Source organism: Heterodontus francisci, chromosome 10 (genome assembly GCF_036365525.1).
Source record: "Heterodontus francisci isolate sHetFra1 chromosome 10, sHetFra1.hap1, whole genome shotgun sequence".
NCBI lineage: Eukaryota > Metazoa > Chordata > Chondrichthyes > Heterodontiformes > Heterodontidae > Heterodontus > Heterodontus francisci.
In genome coordinates, this window is record NC_090380.1 from 41180919 (window position 1) to 41199189 (window position 18271).

The 18271-nt window shown below is 44.3% G+C and overlaps 1 protein-coding gene across 1 annotated transcript in view; it reads left to right on the plus strand.

The window, feature by feature from the left end:
- The window catches only part of cnksr2a (connector enhancer of kinase suppressor of Ras 2a), a 613293-nt gene that overhangs the window by 590277 nt on the left and 4745 nt on the right, over window positions 1-18271 (plus strand). The window contains exon 21 of the mRNA XM_068039874.1: window positions 13244-13437. Within this exon, the coding sequence (XP_067895975.1) occupies window positions 13244-13437 (194 nt within the window). The remainder of the gene's footprint in view (window positions 1-13243; window positions 13438-18271) is intronic.

An 18271-nucleotide genomic window follows, 5' to 3' on the forward strand; every position in this document is an offset into this window, starting at 1 on the left:
CCAGGGTACAACACAAACTGAGCATGCGGGAGCAGCGATCTCTCTCCATTGTAGGTAAGAACCTGGTCATCAGGTGCGAGGCGCTCACGTTGTTGCTGTATGTGGCGCAAATCTGGCCCATACCCTACTCCTGCGCTGTGGCAGTCACCCAAGCCATTTTCCGCTTTATCTGGAGATTTAAAATGGACCGGGTCTGGAGGGACACGATGTTCAAACCTCTGGATAAGGGCAGGAAAAATGTACGCAATGTGATCCTCATCCTGATGACCACTTTCATGTGCAGTTGCATCAAGCTGTGCGTACAGCCCCAGTATGCAAACTCCAAGTGTCACTACATGCTGAGGTTCTCTCTGTCCCCGGTGTTGCGAAGGATGAGTCTGGCACATTGCCGCGGAACACTCCATCCAGTTGGACCGTGCCGTACCATTTACCCTTCTTGGGAAATTTTCTGCAGGAAAACACCTTTGACCACCAATCCATCAGGCAGTGGTCTGCACGGAATGTCCTCAAGGCCCTATGGGAAAAGCAGATGGTGGATCCTGTCGGGTGGTTCCCCGAGCAGACTGCCAAAGTCATTTGGCAGAATACCTCATCACCGGAACTTTCAAACATCACCATGACGTAGCTTGGCTGGTGGTGAGAAGGGATCCTTCGTGCACGCCCGGAGCCTCGCCCCCTCCACACGCTGCCCTCGAGGTGGCTGCGATGGGGAAGAGATGGTTACCCACCTCCTTCTGGAATGTGTCTTTGCAAAGCAGGTGTGGAAAGAGATGCAGTGATTTTTGTCCAGGTTCATCCCATGCAGCTCTGTAACACAGGAGTCTGTGCTCTACGGGCTGTTCCCAGGGACGCACACCGAGATAAACATCAACTGCTGCTGGAGGACCATCAATTCTGTGAAAGACGCTCTTTGGTCTGCCTGAAACTTGCTGGTCTTCCAGCGAAAAGAGTTATCCACGACCGAATGTTGCAGACTGGCACATTCCAAGGTCCAGGACTACGTGCTGAGGGACACACTAAAGCTTGGGGCAGCCACAGCAAAGGCTCAATGGGGAAAGACCACAGTGTAAGGTCCTCCCACCAGAGTGAACTGAGGGGCTGGACCCATGGGAAACCCCTCAGGCTGTGCACACCAATTATGGGTTTGCTGTAAAATGTACATGACATATAAAATGGAATGGAAGAGTTGTGAGGCAACTCACTCCTGTATTGAAGAAAACTGATTTCCTTTGCACTTTCTGGAGTGTATGGAACACCCCAGAGATGGACTACCCACTCCTGCCAGGATGCTACCAATAATATTTGCAAGTCCTATCATAGTATCTACCAATAACCTTGTGAAACCGGCACTGGAGATTCTGGGTCAGCTGCTTCAAGGACATGTTCAACAAACCTTTATCATTGGGACAGCACTGTCAGGTCACCTTCTTACCTTAAACAAATATTAGTCTATTATCCCTGCAAAATCCCAGGACATCCCAAAGGTAACACTTTTTTCCCCCTCGGATGATGTCAGTGCATCTTTTCCACTTATTTTTTTATCCTGATTAGTTTTCACCTTTTTCCCCTTCCCTGTATGACCGCTGCATATTTATAACATTGTCGTGAATGTAGCTGTTTTTGTATCCAACACTTTTTCAGTGTCCCATCGTCAGCAATTTCTCTATATGACTAATACATATTGCTTTACTGAAGTATTAAACATCTATCAATCATCTTTTTAAAATTCAGTTGGAGATGATTACTAGAAGGTATGGGGTGAGGCTTGCAACACTGCTAAGTGTGTGGGTGCAGTGGAACATATGAATGTCAGGTATGAGTCCTGATTGATAGAGATTGTTGGCAAGTGAATAATGTAGCTGTGGTAACTTGAGCAGTGACTCAGGCTACAAGTGCAGTTGGTAGGATATGGCATTTGAAAATGCACTTACAGACCATATATGAGGTCATTTGAGCTTCTTGGGGCACTGCATTCAGGTCCTCGGGGCTTGACTCCATGGCTGTCTGCTCCCACTGCCTTCTGAGTATGTGTCAGGAGGGCCTCCGGGACCCCTGCAGATACAGAACATTCTCCTTCTTTCCACCTTCTCCATCTAGGCCTCCAATGCAGCATCCAAAAGCCTTGGAACCCATTTTCTCCCCTGGGCTATTCTTCACTGTTTCTCAGGTCAGATTCATGTCCTACATATCTGCCAGCAACTACTCCTGCCACAATGGATGTTCCCTTTCAGAGATACAAGTTAGCTTTAAGTGGTGCTGGCCACTCACAATATTGACCCCCTGCTATGAACCCAGCCAGTGAACAATGGTTAGCGTTGGCTGGATGCTGAAACGATTCAAATCAGCAGACAGCAGGAAGGTAGTGTGCTGCCTGATTGCAATGAATGAACTCTGCATAATCGTGCATCTCGATCCCCTACCTGTTTTCAGGGGCTATCCATTTTGGCCCCAGTGCCACTATTTATGAAACACAGGATCCCATAAACTTTATTTATTGATTTTATTAACCTGGCCTGCCACCTTCAAAGATCGAGCCTGCTCCACCATTTAAACAGATCGTGGTTGATTATCTATCTCTATGCCATTTTTCCCCACTATCCCCACATCCCTTGATGCCATTAGTATCCAGAAATCTATTGATTTCTGTCTTGAACATGTTCAATGATTGAGTTTTCACAGCCCTCTGGGGTAGAGAATTCCATAGATTCACCACCCTCTGAGTAAAGAAATTCCTCCACATCTCAGTCTTAAATGGCCTGCCCCTTATTCTGAGACTGTGTTCCCTGGTTCTACACTCACCTGCCAGAGCAAACATGCTATCCCATCTACCCAGTCATGCCCTGTAAGAATTTTGTAAGCTTCAATAAGATCGCCTCTCATTCTTCAAAAACTCTGGAGAATACAGGCCCAATTTTTGCAATCTTTCCTCATAAGACAATCACCATCCCAGGGATTAGTCTGGTGAACCCTCTATGGCAAGTATCTCCTTCCTTAGATAAGGAAACCAAAACTGTACACAATACTCCAGGTGCGGTCTCACCAAGGCTCTATACAATTGCAGCAAGACATATTTACTCTTGTACTCAAAACCCCTTGTAATGAAGGCCAACATACCATTTGCCTTCCTAATTGCTTGCTGCACCTGCATACTAGCTTTTAGTGACTCATGAACAAGGACATCCAGGTCCCTTCAGACATCAACACTTGCCAACCTCTCACCATTTAAGAAGTACTCTGCCTTTCTGTTTTTTCTATCCAAGTGGATCACTTCACACTTATTCACATTATATTCCATCTGCCATGTTCTTGCCCATTCACTTAGCCTGTCCAAATCCCCTTGAAGCCTCCTTGCATCCTCCTCATGACTTACATTCCCACCTAGTTTTGCGACATCAGCAAATTTGGAAATATTACATATGGTACCCCATATCCAAATCACTAATATAGATTGTGAACAGCTGTGGCCCAAGCACTGATCCTTGCGGTACCCCACTAACAACAGACTGCCATTCTGGGAATGACCTGTTTATTCCTACTCTCTGCTTTCTGTCTGTTAACCAATTCTCAATCCATAGCAGTATTTACCCCCAATCCTATGTTGCACCCTCTTTAAAATTCTACCATTTAGCTTATATTGTCGCTCCTCATTCTTACTACCAAAATATATCACCTCACACTTTTCTGCATTGTATTTCATCTGCAATGTGTCCACCCATTCCATCAGCCTGTCTGTGCCCTCTTGAAGTCTATTATTATCTTCATCACTGTTCACTATGCCTAGAATTTTCATGTCATCTGCAAATTTCAAAATTGTGCCCTATACCCCAAGTTCAAGTTATTAATCTATATGTCCTAATCTTGGGGAACACCATTGTATACCTCTTTCCGGTCTGAAAAACAGCCATTCACCACAACTCTGTTTTCTGTCCCTTAGCCAATTTTGTAGCCATGCTACTTCTGCCCTTTTAATCCCATGGGCTTCAGTTTAGCTAACATGTCTAACAAGACTAACGTGGTACTTTATGAAACACCTCTTGACCGTCCATATACACAACATCAGCTGCTCTGCCCTCATTCACCCTCACTGTTACCTCATCAAAAAACTCAATCAAGTTACGAAAACATGATTTGCCTTTAACAAATCCATGCCGGCTCTCCTTTATTAGTCCAAGTGGCTGTTTATGTTTTCTTGGATTATTGTTTCTAAAAGCTTCCCCTCCACCAGCATTAAACTGACTGGCCTATAATTTCCAGGTTTATCCTTCTCCCCTTTTTTGAAGAAGAGGGTAACATTTGCAATCCTCCAGTCATCTGGCAGGACCCCTGTATCTGACGGGGATTGGAAGATTGTGGCCAGCACCTCTGCAGTTTCTACCCTTCCCTTGGCAACCTAGGATGCATCCCCTTCGGACTGGGTAACTCGTCCACTTTAAATATTGCCAGCATTTTGAGTACCTTCTCTTTATCTATTTTTATCTCATCCAGTATTCTGACAATGCCCTTGTTTACTGTCGCTTTGGCAAAGTTCTGTTCCTTGGTAAACACCGACGCAAAGAACTCATTTAATATCTCAGCCATGCACTCTGCTTCCAACAATAGATTTCCATTTTGGTCCCTAATTGTCCCCAGCACTCCTCTGACAACCCTTTTACTGTTAATATGCTTAAAGAAGACGTTTGAATTCCCTTTCATGTTAGCCATGGAAAGGGCAAGACTTGTTGACAATCCCACCAATAGTGGCTCCATTCAATCTCCATAAAATCTGGTCTGTTTAATATAGACATACTTTGAAAAAAGAACAAAAATGCAAATCTAATAACAATGTTTAAATAGACTAGAAAGAGCAATTGGAACTGAAAGCTAAAATTTAACTGGATTAGCCTATTAATTATAAAAGGTGCATAAGATCAACAGTGCTTAGTTTCTACACTGGACCAATAAGTGAAGCAGCAATACCATGTGATCTAAGAAAGCATAATACTCCAGTGTATTATAAGGAAAACTAATAAACCATATGGAATTTTTTTGCATACGTACTATGTATGCTTATTGTGCACATACAAGCTGAAGTTACAGCATCTGCCATTTGTGCTATCAGCTGTAGTTCCATTATGCACAGTATACTTGCAATTCATAGGATTGTCCTGTGAAAGGCCTATGACAGCTGTAACATGGTTGCCTTAAAACCATGACTGGAGTGCACTGTGATGGAAGAGCACAATTTAATGGACCACAGAGAACCTTTCTCGGTGCTAATGCCTTTACTGATATCTCTGCATTTCACATTTCAAGTATCAGCATGAGACACATTTTTTTAACAAGTTATTTTTGTAATCTGAAAAATCTATCTTTCCTGTTACATTGTACCTATAAGGTGTCACAGTATTCAGATATACATACATTTAACATAATGTAAGAGTCATGGCACTTTCCCACATATAGACTTTGCATATCTGAATGATTCAAGACATAGCATTCATCAATATATAGAGGCAGATATGTTAACTCTGCTTCGCTCTCCACAGATGCTACCAGACCTGCTGAATATTTCCAGCATTTCTTGTTTTTATTTCAGATTTCCAGCATCTGCAGTATTTTGCTTTTATTTTAATATATTGTTGTTCACATTTAAACACCAATACACACAAATAGAGTTAAGATCTGTCCTTGGCAAGTGGTTACATGTTCAGCAATAGTGTGGCAGGGTTTGAGTATACTGGCTAGTGGGCATGAGTGTCAACATTAGTGACTTTACAACTTGGGTTTGTTATGGTGTTGAGTGGATAAAAGCAAGCGAGCGTCTCACTCACAGTCTCTTGCAGCTTAAATGGAGTTTGCAGGGTGTGAACTATTGCATAATACAGTGGAGTCAGCTCACAGAAAAGGGACACATAGTTTAGTGTTTTTCTTCAGGCGTGGGCTACGTATTACTCAGATTAGTTTACGTCTCCCACAGGTAACGTTCATGGTGGGACAAGTTGACTTACATCAAGAGATATTGATTCATTGTGATTTATTCAGTTAATTTACAGCTTCCAAGCTCCATCTTAAATGAAACTTTTCTTTAATTATCCACAAACTATATCTTTCAGAAAAAAGAATTCCCATTTCTCAATACTGCCAAACTGGCTCCTGTCTGAACAGCACCATTGATCACAAATGCTGAATGTTGTGTAAGAGGTTCTGACCTTAAAGGTGCTGACAATCCACCTCCCTATTTTGGCACATCAACTTTTCTGTGGTGCAGCTGTTTCTTCCTGTTGACATTGACCCATATCAAATTGACTTTGATGGTTTTATATAATGGACAAGAATGAATAACTATCTGATATTATTGTAACAGTCTGGCCTGAAGGCTTGTATTGTATTGTATTTTAACTCTGGCTGAGGTTCCTCTTCAAGTTAAATCCTAATGCCACAGAATCCTTTATTCACCAGAAAATTATCTTCATTTTGTGAACCAAAGTCATCAATCAAGTGCGTCAGTGTAGAGTTTTAACTTTAAATTTGATCACTTACAAATTCATCCTTTATTCATTAGAAAATATTTCAATTTGAGGTCAGATTTAATGGTCTTTTTAATTGGTAGTTTCCTTTAAACAAGTTATTTGCTTCTCCATACTGGGCAAAGAATCTTGTTGATCATGTGCTTGTGTCGTGACTGACTGAGCTCTAGGATTATTTTCCACTTTAACGGCTCATGTCAGGCCACTCACTACAGTTGTCATGTAATCATTGAGAGATGTTTAATTCTACTCAGGTTCTGTACATGCCTGGGATGATAGATAACTGATGTGTGTGTAAGTATCCTAAATTTACAGCTCATTAATATGGGATGACCTTGTAGGAATTGGCCTTAACCAAACAAGTTGCGTGTATTTTGCTATTAGTCACCATAGCTGGATGAGAATAGTTTGTAATAGTCACTAATTATTGGCATTTACAACTTTCCATGTATCCTTTTTAAAATATGTTCAGTGATATCCTGGATGAGGATTTTAATTAGAAGCCAGAAATGCCTTCATCTACTCCTTTGAAAATTTTAGCAATATTTAGAAAGGTTGCTGATGTACACAACCACTCCCTCACCTCCACCTTTAATCTCTTTGTCCCCAGTAAAATCTGTATTGCTCCCATCTTGGTTGTTCCCAGTGGTGTGAATGCCTATATTTGTTCCCTCAAGTCCAAGGGGAACTAAAGCCATCATCTTTGGCCTCCGCCACAGTACCCTTGCCATTCATTCTATCCCCATTCTTGACCAATATGTCAGCTTGAACCAGATGCTCCATAACCTTACGTAGGAAAATAGGAATTAGGAGCAGGAGTAAGCCACTCGGCCCCTCGAGCCTGCTTCACCATTCAATAAGATCATGGCTGATCTGATTGTAACCTCGACTCCACATCCCTGCCTACCCCCAATAACCTTTCAACCCCTTGCTTATCAAGAATCTATCAACCTCTGCCTTAAAAATATTCAAAGACTCTGCTTTCACCACCTTTTGAAGAGGAGAGTACCAAAGACTCACGACCCACGAAGAGAAAAACTTTCTCCTTATCTGTATTAAATGTGTGACCCCTTATTTTTAAACAGTGACCCCTAGTTCTAGATTCTCCCACAAGAGGAAACATCCTTTCCACAACCACCCTGTCAAGACCCTTCAGGATCTTGTATGTTTCAATCAAGTCATCACTTACTCTTCTAAACTGCAGCAGATACAAGCCTAGCCTGTCCAACCTTTCCTCATAAGACAACCTGCCCATCCCAGGTATTAGTCTAGTAAACCTTCTCTGAACTGCTTCCAAAGCATTTACATCCTTCCTTAAATAAGGACACCAATACTGTACCCAGTACTCCAGATGTGGTCTCATCAATGCCCTGTATAACTGAAGCATAACCTCCCTACATTTTGTATTCAATTTCCCTTGCAATAAACGACAATATTCCATTTGTCTTCCTAATTACTTGCTGTATCTGCATTTTGCGATTCGTGCACTAGAACACCCAGATCCCTCTGCAATTTATTTATTCTTCCTGCCAAAATGGACAATTTCACATTTTCCCACACTCCATTTGCCAGATCTTTGCCCCAGCACTGATCCGTGTGGCACACCATTCACTACATCTTGCCAACCAGAAAATGACCCATTTATGCCTACTCTCCTGTTTCCTGTTAGCTAGCCAATCTTCTATGCATGCCAATATGTTACCCCCTACACCATGAGCTCTTATTTTCTGCAATAACCTTTGATGTGGCATCTTATCAAATGCCTTGTGGAAATCTTAGTACAGTATATCCACTGGTTCCCCTTTATCCACAGCAAATGTTACTTCTTCAAAGAACTCCAATAAATTGGTTAGATATGATTTCCCTTTCACAAAATCTTGTTGACTCTGCCTGATTACCTTGAATTTTTCTAAGTGCCCTGCTGTAACATCTTTAATAACAGCTTCTCACATTTTCCCTAAGAGATGTTAATCTAATTGGCCTGTACTTTCCTGCTTTCTGTCTCCCTTTTTGAATAAAGGAGTTACATTCGCTATTTTCCAATCCAATGGAACCTCCCCCGAATCTAGGGAATTTTCGAAAATTAAAACCAATGCATCAAATATTTCAGTAGCCACTTCTTTTAAGACCCTAGGATGAAGTTCGTTAGGACCCGGGGACTTGTCAGCCCACAGCTCCAACAATTTGCTCAGCACCACTTCCCTGGTAATTGTAATTTTCTTGAGTTCCTCCCTCTCTTCTATTTCCTGACTAACAGCTATTTATGGGATGTTACTTGTATCCTCTATAGTGAAGACCAATACAAAATACCTGCTCAGTTCATCTGCCATCTCCTTATTTTCCATTATTAATTCCCCAGACTTGCTTTCTATAGGACCAATGCTCACTTTGTTAATTTTTCTTTTTTAAGTATCGAAAGAAACTCTTACTATCTGTTTTTATATTTCTCTTGTACTCTAATTTTTCCCTCCTTATTAATATTTGTCATTCTTTACTTTTTTTATATTCTGTCCAATCTTCTGACTTGCCCTACCCACCCATCTTTGTGCAATTATATGCTTTTTCTTTAAGTTTGATACTATATTTAACTTTTTTAGTTAACCATGGATGTTGGGTCCTACCCTTGGAATTTTTCTTCCTCGTTGGAATGTATCTATTCTGTGTATTCTGAAATATCCCCTTAAATGTCTGCCACTGCATCTCTATTGAGCTATCCTTTAAACTAATTTGTCAGTTCACTTTAGCTAGCTCTGTTTCATACCCTATTATTTGCCCTTATTTAAGTTTAAAATACTAGTCTTAGACCCATTCTTCTCTCCCTCAAATTGAATGTAATATTCAATCATATTATGATCGCTGCTGCCTAGGGGTGCCTTCACTAATTAATTAATTAATCCTATCTCATTGCAAAAACTAGGTCTAGTATAGACAGCTCTCTGGCTCCAGAAGGTGCTGTTCTATGAAACTATCCAAAAACATTCTATGAACTCATCATCTAGGCTACCTTTGCCCATCTGATTTTTCCAGTCTATATATAGATTAAATATCCCCCATGATTATCACTGTACCTTTCTGACAAGCTGCCATTATTTCTTCCCTGTTACCCCGTCATGTCATGTGGTTTCTGTTAGGGGGCCTGTACACAACTCCCACAAGTGACTTCTTGCCTTTATCATTTCTCCTCTTTACCCAAACTGCTTCTACATCCTGGTTTCCTGAACTTAGATCATCCCCATCTATTGTTCTAATACCATCATTAATTATCAGAGCCACTCCTCCACCTTTTCCTAGCTTCCTTTCCTTCATAAATGTCATTTACCCTTCAATATTCAGGTCCCAATCTATGTCATCCTGCAGAACCTTAGAGTCCTATTTGTTGCATTATCCTCTCCATCACAAAGACTGCCTATTTCCACCTCTGCAACATCACCTGCTTTTGCTCCACTTCAGCTCGTCTGCTACTGAAACTTCCATCGATCTTCAGACTCAACTACTCCAGTATCTCTTGGTTGACCGCAACCCCCCCCCCCCCCCCCCACCCCAAATTCCACACTCTGTTCAGCTCATTCCAAACTTTGCTGTGTTTTATCCCACACCAAGGGCTGGACTTTAAGAGAGATCGGCAGTGAGCTCAAAAAATGGCGACCCGCCCACATGGGCCTGACGCCAAACAGCCACCACGATCTTAAGCGCAGCAGCTCATTTAAATAGACAGGGTGGTTCTCCCCTCCCCCCCCCCCCCCCCCCCCACAATCTCGTGGAGGGGGGCGGGCTGTCCGTCCCCGGCAATGGCGTCAGCTGCCTATGCCCAGGTGCTAGCGCCATTTTTAAAGGGCAGCCAGTCCTGCTGCCTAATTTAAATGTTTAAAGACAGATGCCCCCAGAATTAAATAAATAAATTTCTAATGCCCCTTTCCCACCCCCCCCTCCCATAACGATTGCATTAACCATTTGCCCTTCCCCCCCGCCCCCACCAAACACTTACCTTTTACATCTGACCTTTACCCCCAAAATGCATAAAGTTTACAGTTCAGCCTTTCCCACCATCCCCTACACCCATTACGTTTATGATCGTGGCGGGCCCTCAAGATCGCAGTTAAGTGTATGTGACTACATTCAATTTATTGATTTGAATATTTTAATTGTGGTCCCATCACCCAGTGGCGGGGTCGGAGGGGGGAGGTGCTGCCACGGGGCCTTGCTGCCGCCAGGAGGATGGGGCTGGGTCCTCTTGGCATCGAGATCCGTGGCACGCCTCATCCAGAGCCATCTTCAGCACCACCCCCCCCTCCCCCGCCAGCGCCACAGAACCCGATGCCTAGGGGAGAACAAGATCCAGCCCCAAGTCAGGTTCACCCATCAATTCTGTCCATGCTGACCTACAATGACACCTGATCCCATGTGCGTCCAATTTTAAAATTAAACTTTAAAATCCTTGTGTTCAAATCCCTTGATGGTCTTTCCCCACCTTACCTCTATAACCTGCCCCACCATCTCTTAGAATTCTGCATTCCTCTGACTCTGGTCTCTTTCTCATTTCTCCAGCCCTCAGCCCTTCTCCACATCATTAGCAGCTGTACCTTCAACCACCTAAGCCCCATGCTCTGGAATTCTCTCCCTAAACCCCTTTGACTCTTCACCTCCCTCTCCTCCTTTAAGGCCCTCCTTAAAACAATCTCAGGCAGAGTGACTAAAAAACAGTCAAATATCTCCTTTGGCGTGCCATCCATTTTTGTTCCTGTCAAGTGTTATACGTAGTTCTTCTACCTTTAAGGCTCTATGTAATGCAAATTGTTGTTGCAATCAAATCAAATTTGTATCAGCTTTGTTACTGTTGGGATAGCCTGCCACCATTGAGCATTAGTTGACATAGTTTTAAAGAAGATCGATACCTTTTAGGTGAGAATTACTTTGAATAAATAGATTTGCTTCTTCTTCTTCCACCAACACAGATAGCACAGAAAAGAAGCATTTTCCTGTTTTACTGGTGATAAACCAACCTGCTGAAGATCGATCCTGTTAGCTGATGGGTCAGAAATAATCCACTTCCATGACATGTGCAACTTGTCACTCTTCAGCGGCCTGATATGCTGAAAGGGAATCAGCATCTTTTCCAGTCCTGGATGTGATCCCGATTCTGCAGTATACTTAAAAAGTGTTATACTAGCTGAGGCTCAAATCTTGGCTAAGAGTAATTGGGTACTTAAAGACTCAAGCCTTCATGTGTCACAGTTGTTACCTCGTACTGGCGCATTTTCATACTTCATGTTATCTTGGTGTTAAATTCTGTCCTGTTGTTCTCTCTGCCCATTCCTACACATGTCCTCACCCATTCTTTTCCTGAGTCAGACACTCATGTCTTGCATGCTGTGATTTTTTTTCAAACTGCTTTTTTACTTTAAAATATCTCCCATGGTCTTCCGGGTTAGAAGTGCTAATTATATTAACCAGCAATGACTCCAGTGCCGATCATTGTTCCTCAGCTAATAAAACCATTGGCCTCAGAGAAAGTATTGTACTGACATTGTGTAGTTGCTCATTGCTTTTGAGATCCTCTCCTCATCCCCTGCCTTAACCCATTCCAAACTGCTGTAAATTATTTTGTTTTTACTAACGTATCTTGATAGCAGCCAACAGAGGGGTTTTTTTGGGGGGGGGCGGTTTGGCAGGGTTATGAATGGCCCTATCAATGGGCCATCAATGGGCGGCGCAGTGGTTAGCACCGCAGCCTCACAGCTCCAGTGACCCGGGTTCAATTCTGGGTACTGCCTGTGTGGAGTTTGCAAGTTCTCCCTGTGTTTGCGTGGGTTTCCTCCGGGTGCTCCGGTTTCCTCCCACATGCCAAAGACTTGCAGGTTGATAGGTAAATTGGCCATTAGCAATTGCCCCTAGTATAGGTACATGATAGGGAAATATAGGGACAGCTGGGGATGTGGTAGGAATATGGGATTAGTGTAGGATTAGTATAAATGGGTGGTTGATGGTCGGCACAGACTCGGTGGGCCGAAGGGCCTGTTTCAGTGCTGTATCTCTAAACTAAACTAAACTAATATGGCTGTTTACACTGCATTCCACATATTTGTCTTGCTGAGAAACAATGAAAATATGGTCAAGAATAGGTCTCAGGCTTACAGTTATACTTCACCAATGAATATATCAGATCACAGTAAAAAAAAAATTAAGCGACCCCAGTAACCACTGATTCGATTAGTCGTCAAGTGACAAAGGTGTTGCTCAGCACTGGGGCTGTCATCATGGCAGTAACTGAGATTTAAAAAAAACACAAAGTGTGCTGTAAAGCGTTGAGACAGTTTGTCAAAACTTTTAGTGACAATTGAAAGTAGCCTTTGTCTATGAATTGCTTGACTAATTCTTTGGCTAACATAGTTGGTTCCTCATTTTTGTTGTAGAGTTTCCTTAGCTCTTGAGATTCTAAATTAGCTTGCTTGTTTTGAATCTAACTACAAAATTATCATTCCTTAGTCAAATCACAGGATCCAGATGAAACAAAAATTAGTAGCAGTCACTTCAGCTTTTAAATAGGTTTTCCATGCTAGATGTTGACTTGTGACATCATCAGGTCAAGAGATACCAGTTTTACTGGAGTCAATAAGCTAACTCAGCATTAAGTTCCACTTTTCTTTCAAACCAGGGTTATATCAGTCACTATATGTAGTGAGAATGCTGTTCTCAGTCATTCACTTATCCTAGACTCATTGAATTTAATTCTTTACCAGAACCCACACCAGAGAAAACAGGGGACTCCTTGCAGGATTTGTACAAGGCACTGGAGAACGCCAGTGTGTCTCCTTTAGGAGAGCATCGCCTTTCCACCAAACAGGAATTCAAGAGGTCCTTTGTAAAGAGATGCGACAATCCAGTTATCAATGAAAAACTGCACAAGCTTAGAATTCTAAAGAGCACAATTAAGGTAGGACATTCCCTTTTTTGAAAGAAATCATTATTGTTAAATTAGTCAGAATTAACTGAGTGTAACTTCACTTTTTTCCAATCTACCCTTTCTTTCTAAGGGTCTGGAATGTGTCATCAACACCTAACTTGATATTCAACATTTCCTGTTCCAACCTCTTCAATCTGGTGTATATCCTGCAGAGCATTGATACCACACTGTTTAGTCACCAACAATATTCTTTATGATTGTGACCACAAGACTTTAGGCGCCCAAGTTCTTCTCTAACTCTCTGCCACATTTGATCCAGTCGACCATGGCATCCTCCTCCAGTGTCTCTTCTCTGTGGTTCACTTCTGTAATACTGTCCTCATGTGGTTCTGTAACTACCTGTTCCACCGAAACCAACACGTCCTGTAATAGCATCTCCTCCTATGCCTGCAAAGTCATCTCTGCTGTTTCCCAAGGTTCCATCCTTGGCCCTCTCCTATTCCTCACCTTTATGCCTACTCTTGGCAACATTATCCAGAAGCAAGGATTGCCTTTCATATGTATGCTGACGATACCCAGCTTTAACGCTAGAGTGCCACCCTCAATTTCATGACTATCACTGTGCTGATTTAAAATTGAGAATGAGCCTGAGCTTTTCATAGCTGAGCCGAATGGCTTGTTTCTGTGTTATAACATGACCCTCCTTTGAAGAGGTGCAATCCTGAATTGTGAAGTGCTTTGGGATGTTTTGCCATTTTAAGTGTACTGTATGAATGTAATTTGTCATTGTTTTGCTTTACTCTGTTGTTGCAGTAAATCTTTAACAGTGGAAAATCCCCAGTGGTGCAGCAAATTTATCCAGTAAATAGCTCAAAGTTGCACAGGTACTGGAATTCACCCTGATCTTTGTCCTAGGTACCACGGAAGATGCTGCAGTTAGCATCAGTACCCCAGGTTAGAGCAGGGAAACAATTCACTCAGTTTAACAGGCAGCTGTGCTAAAATCAGCAACAACAATTTACACTTGTATATCACTTCTAAGGTACTAATGTTTTGATACATTAAGGTTCAAAGAAAAGTATATAATTTGGAGGTAAACAGGAATTTGGAGAGTTATGGTGCGGTCAGAGAGGTCGGTTTTGAGGAATCTGTTGAAGGTGCAGACAGATAAAGTAAGGAATACACAATAAGTCCCCCCCCCGCACCCCTCACAACCCCGTCCCAGCACCCCCTCGCACCTTCTTCCCCCCACACCCCCTTCCCCTGCACCCCCCCCCCACTCCCTTATAGTCCCCTTCCCAGATCCCCCTCGCACCTCCTTCCCTCCACCCCTCCCCCTCGCACCCCCTCCTCCCTCCGGCATCATCCTACACCTGTGTAGGGTCCCTAACAACCCCACTGCCTTGTGGGCGTCTCGGGAGAGACCAAGGCTAAGGGAGTAAACCCTAACAGAAAATCCGGAGCGGAACCCCGCAGGCGGTCATGTGTCACCTTTGGCATGTTTCCGGCAGTTCCTGCAGCCATACCGGTGCCAAACGTCGTGCTCTGCACTCCTTTGGACCCCACCAGAAAGGCCGAGAGTGGGGTTTTGACAATTGGGCAACTCTCAACCTCCATAAATTCGCCCAGGCATGCGCCATGGAGAGGTCACTCCATAGTTGCCTCACAGCGACTGAAACAACATGGAAGGCAGCAGTTACAGGTTATAAGTCCAGCTAAATTGGCGGAGAGATTGGGCGCCACGGGTTGCCTTTGTCGGTGGGAGAGGTCATCGCACCTCACTGGACAGCTACCGCCCGCCTCAAACCGGGCAGCCCCCGGTCAATAAGGTTCTGTCCCGCCACAGTCTATCTGCTTCAATGGGTGCTTGGAGCTCAGGGTCATTGCCCGAAAGGTGGACTGATACACTGCACCAAACAACACGAAAAAAGGAAAGAAAGTACCAGCCCTTCGCTTTGCAAGCTGGAACGTCAGAACTATGTGTCCTGGCCTGTCGGAAGACCTTATACATATCAACGATTCTCGGAAGACCGCCATCATTAACAACGAGCTCAGTAGACTCAATGTAGACATTGCAGCACTTCAGGAGACACGGCTCCCCGCGAGTGGATCTCCAGCAGAGCAAGACTACACCTTCTTCTGGCAGGGCAGGGATCCTGAAGAACCAAGACACCATGGAGTGGGCTTCACCATCAGAAACTCCTTGCTCAGCATGATAGAGCCTCCCTCAAATGGCTCGGAACGCATACTGTCCATCCGACTGCTCAACACCACTGGTCCAGTACACCTACTCAGCATCTATGCTCCAACACTCTGCTCCCCACCTGAAGCTAAAGATCAGTTCTACGAAGAACTCCATAACATCATTAGCAGCATCCCCAACACCAAACACCTATTCCTGCTGGGGGACTTGAATGCCAGGGTTGGGGCCGACCATGACTCATGGCCCTCCTGCCTTGGGCGCTATGGCGTTGGAAGGATGAATGAGAACGGGCAGAGACTGCTTGAGTTGTGTACCTATCATAACCTCTGCATCACCAACTCGTTCTTTCACACTAAACCCTGTCACCAGGTTTCATGAAGGCACCCAAGATCGCGTCGTTGGTACCAACTAGACCTCGTCGTCACAAGGCGAGCCTCCTTAAACAGTATTCAAATCACACGCAGCTTCCACAGTGCGGACTGCGACACCGACCACTCCCTGGTGTGCAGCAAGGTTAGACTCAGACCAAAGAAGTTGCATCATTCCAAGCAGAAGGGCCACCCGCTCATCAACACGAGCAGAATTTCTCATCCACAGCTGTTACAAAAATTTCTAAATTCACTTGTAACAGCTCTTCAAAACACTCCCACAGGGGATGCTGAGACCAAGTGGGCCACATCAGAGACGCCATCTATGAGTCAGCTTTGACCACCTACGGCAAAAGTGCGAAGAGAAATGCAGACTGGTTTCAATCTCATAATGAAGAGCTGGAACCTGTCATAGCCGCTAAGCGCATTGCACTGTTGGACTACAAGAAAGCCCCCAGCGAGTTAACATCCGTAGCACTTAAAGCAGCCAGAAGCACTGCACATAGAACAGCCAGGCGCTGCGCAAATGACTACTGGCAACACCTATGCAGTCATATTCAGCTGGCCTCAGACACCGGAAACATCAGAGGAATGTATGATGGCATTAAGAGAGCTCTTGGGCCAACCGTCAAGAACATCGCCCCCCCCTCAAATCTAAATCAGGGGACATAATCACTGACCAACGCAAACAAATGGACCACTGGGTTGAGCACTACCTATAACTGTACTCCAGGGAGAATGTTGTCACTGAGATCGCCCTCAATGCAGCCCAGCCTCCACCATTTATGGATGAACTGGACATACAGCCAACAAAATCGGAACTCAGTGATGCCATTGATTCTCTAGCCAGCAGAAAAGCCCCTGGGAAGGACAGCATTACCCCTGAAATAATCAAGAGTGCCAAGCCTGCTATACTCTCAGCACTACATGAACTGCTATGCCTGTGCTGGGACGAGGGAGCAGTACCTCAGGACATGCGCGATGCCAATATCATCACCCTCTATAAAAACAAAGGTGACCGCGGTGACTGCAACAACTACCGTGGAATCTCCCTGCTCTGCATAGTGGGGAAAGTCTTTGCTCGAGTCGCTCTAAACAGGCTCCAGAAGCTGCCGAGCGTGTTTACCCTGAGGCACAATGTGGCTTTCATGCAGAAGGATCGACCGTTGACATGCTGTTCTCCCTTCGTCAGATACAGGAGAAATGCCATAAACAACAGATGCCCCTCGACATTGCTTTCATTGATCTCACCAAAGCCTTTGACTTCGTCAGCAGACGTGGTCTCTTCAGACTACTAGAAAAGATTGGATGTCCACCAAAGCTATTAAGTATCATCACCTCATTCCATGACAATATGAAAGGCACAATTCAACATGGCGGCTCCTCCTCAGAGCCCTTTCCTATCCTGAGTGACGTGAAACAGGGCTGTGTTCTCGCACCCACACTTTTTGGGATTTTCTTCTCCCTGCTACTTTCATATGCATTCAAGTCTTCAGAAGAAGGAATTTTCCTCCACACAAGATCAGGGGGCAGGTTGTTCAACCTTACCCATCTAAGAGCGAAGTCCAAAGTACGGAAAGTCCTCATCAGAGAACTCCTCTTTGCTGACGATGCTGCTTTAACATCTCACACTGAAGAGTGCCTGCAGAGTCTCATCGACAGGTTTGCGGCTGCCTGCAATGAATGTGGCCTAACCATCAGCCTCAAGAAAACGAACATCATGGGGCAGGACGTCAGAAATGCTCCATCCATCAATATTGGCGACCACGCTCTGGAGGTGGTTCAAGAGTTCACCTACCTAGGCTCCACTATCACCAGTAACCTGTCTCTAGATGCAGAAATCAACAAGCGCATGGGAAAAGCTTCCACTGCTTTGTCCAGACTGGCCAAGAGAGTGTGGGAAAATGGCGCACTGACACGGAACACAAAAGTCCGAGTGTATCAAGCCTGTGTCCTCAGTACCTTGCTCTATGGCAGCGAGGCCTGGACAACGTATGTCAGCCAAGAGCGACGTCTCAATTCATTCCATCTTCGCTGCCTCCGGAGAATACTTGGCATCAGGTGGCAGGACCGTATCTCCAACACAGAAGTCCTCGAGGCGGCCAACATCCTCAGCTTATACACACTACTAAGTCAGCGGCGCTTGAGATGGCTTGGCCATGTGAGCCGCGTGGAAGATGGCAGGATCCCCAAAGACACATTGAACAGCGAGCTCGCCACTGGTATCAGACCCACTGGCCGTCCATGTCTCCGCTTTAAAGACGTCTGCAAACGCGACATGAAGTCCTGTGAC